Here is a 1,169-nt window from a genome sequence, read left to right as displayed (position 1 = left end):
TTTAATACTTAAGTAGATTTTGTGTCAGAAATTTACTTTTGATACTTAAATACAAAAAATATCAGATACTTTAAGACTTTTACTCAAGTAATATTTTTAGAGAAAACTTTAACTTTTATCAAAGTATTTTTATGATAAGATACTTGTACTTTTACTCAAGTATCACTTTGAGGTACTTTATACAACACTGTTTAATTTAACACGTGTGGATTAAAGATAAAATTGAGGTGAAATCTGAGTAAATTAGAATTTAAGGTGTTAATCTGGCCACTAGATGGCGCTCTGACTGCTCTGTGAGGAAACTGCAGCTCTGAAAAACCTGAAAAATCACAGAAACACAAAAACCCTCAGAGAGGAAGATGATGATGATGATGATGATGATGATGATGATGATGATGATGATGATGATGATGATGATCAGCAGAAACAAGGTGATGACAGAGAAATGGAGGAGAGAGAAACCCTGAATGGATTGAGATGACTGTGCTCTCAGCCAATCAGAGCGCCCGCCTCCCCTCCTCCTGCATCCGGGCTCTGTGATTGGCCGGTCGGGTCAGAGATGCAGAGACGCAGCAAAATATAGAAGAAGAAGAAACAGCTGGATGAAGACGTGTGTCCTGCTTCCTGAGGGTAGGGGGCTTCATTCACGGTGATGGAGCGCTGCAGCTGCTGTTTGCCCCGCGGCATCATGGGAGCTGCAGTCCTCCAGGAGGCGCAGGAGGAGAACTGACCAGAGGAGGACTGTGGGTCAGCAGAGTTCGGGATGTGAGCTGGTGGGCGGACTGGGTCTCAGGAAACTCTTCGTCTTTTTCTCCCTCATCGCTGCAGCTTCCTCCTCCCACCTCCCCCTGCACCTCCTCTGTCTCCCCCTTCACCTCCTCCATCTCCCCCTGCACCTCCTCCATCTCCCCCTTTATCGTCTCCGTCTCCCCCTTCACCTCCTCCATCTCCCCCTTCACCTCCTCCATCTCCCACTTCACCTCCTCTGTCTCCACCTCCGTCCTCTCCCCATTTACCTCCAGCATCTTCCGCTGACTCCCACCTGCTCCAGGAGAATCCAGGATGGGCTGCCGACTCACCCGAACGAAGGTGAGTGGTCTTCATCAGGTGTGTGATGGATGGATGGATGGATGGATGGATGATGGATGGATGGATGGATGGATGATGGA

General features: G+C 47.8%; 1 protein-coding gene across 1 annotated transcript in view; it reads left to right on the top strand.

Annotated features, from left to right (window-relative positions):
* Nucleotides 1–963: 963 nt before the first annotated feature.
* LOC106531971 (uncharacterized) overlaps nt 964–1,169 on the top strand; it is a gene marked incomplete at both ends in the record, with an annotated part of 13,959 nt that continues 13,753 nt past the window's right edge. The window contains 1 exon segment of the mRNA XM_014027933.1: nt 964–1,089. Within this exon segment, the coding sequence (XP_013883387.1) occupies nt 1,063–1,089 (27 nt within the window).

This window comes from Austrofundulus limnaeus, unplaced genomic scaffold, assembly GCF_001266775.1.
Source record: "Austrofundulus limnaeus strain Quisiro unplaced genomic scaffold, Austrofundulus_limnaeus-1.0 Scaffold700, whole genome shotgun sequence".
In the NCBI taxonomy this organism is placed as follows: Eukaryota; Metazoa; Chordata; class Actinopteri; order Cyprinodontiformes; family Rivulidae; genus Austrofundulus; species Austrofundulus limnaeus.
This window is presented reverse-complemented; position numbering and strand designations above follow the sequence as displayed.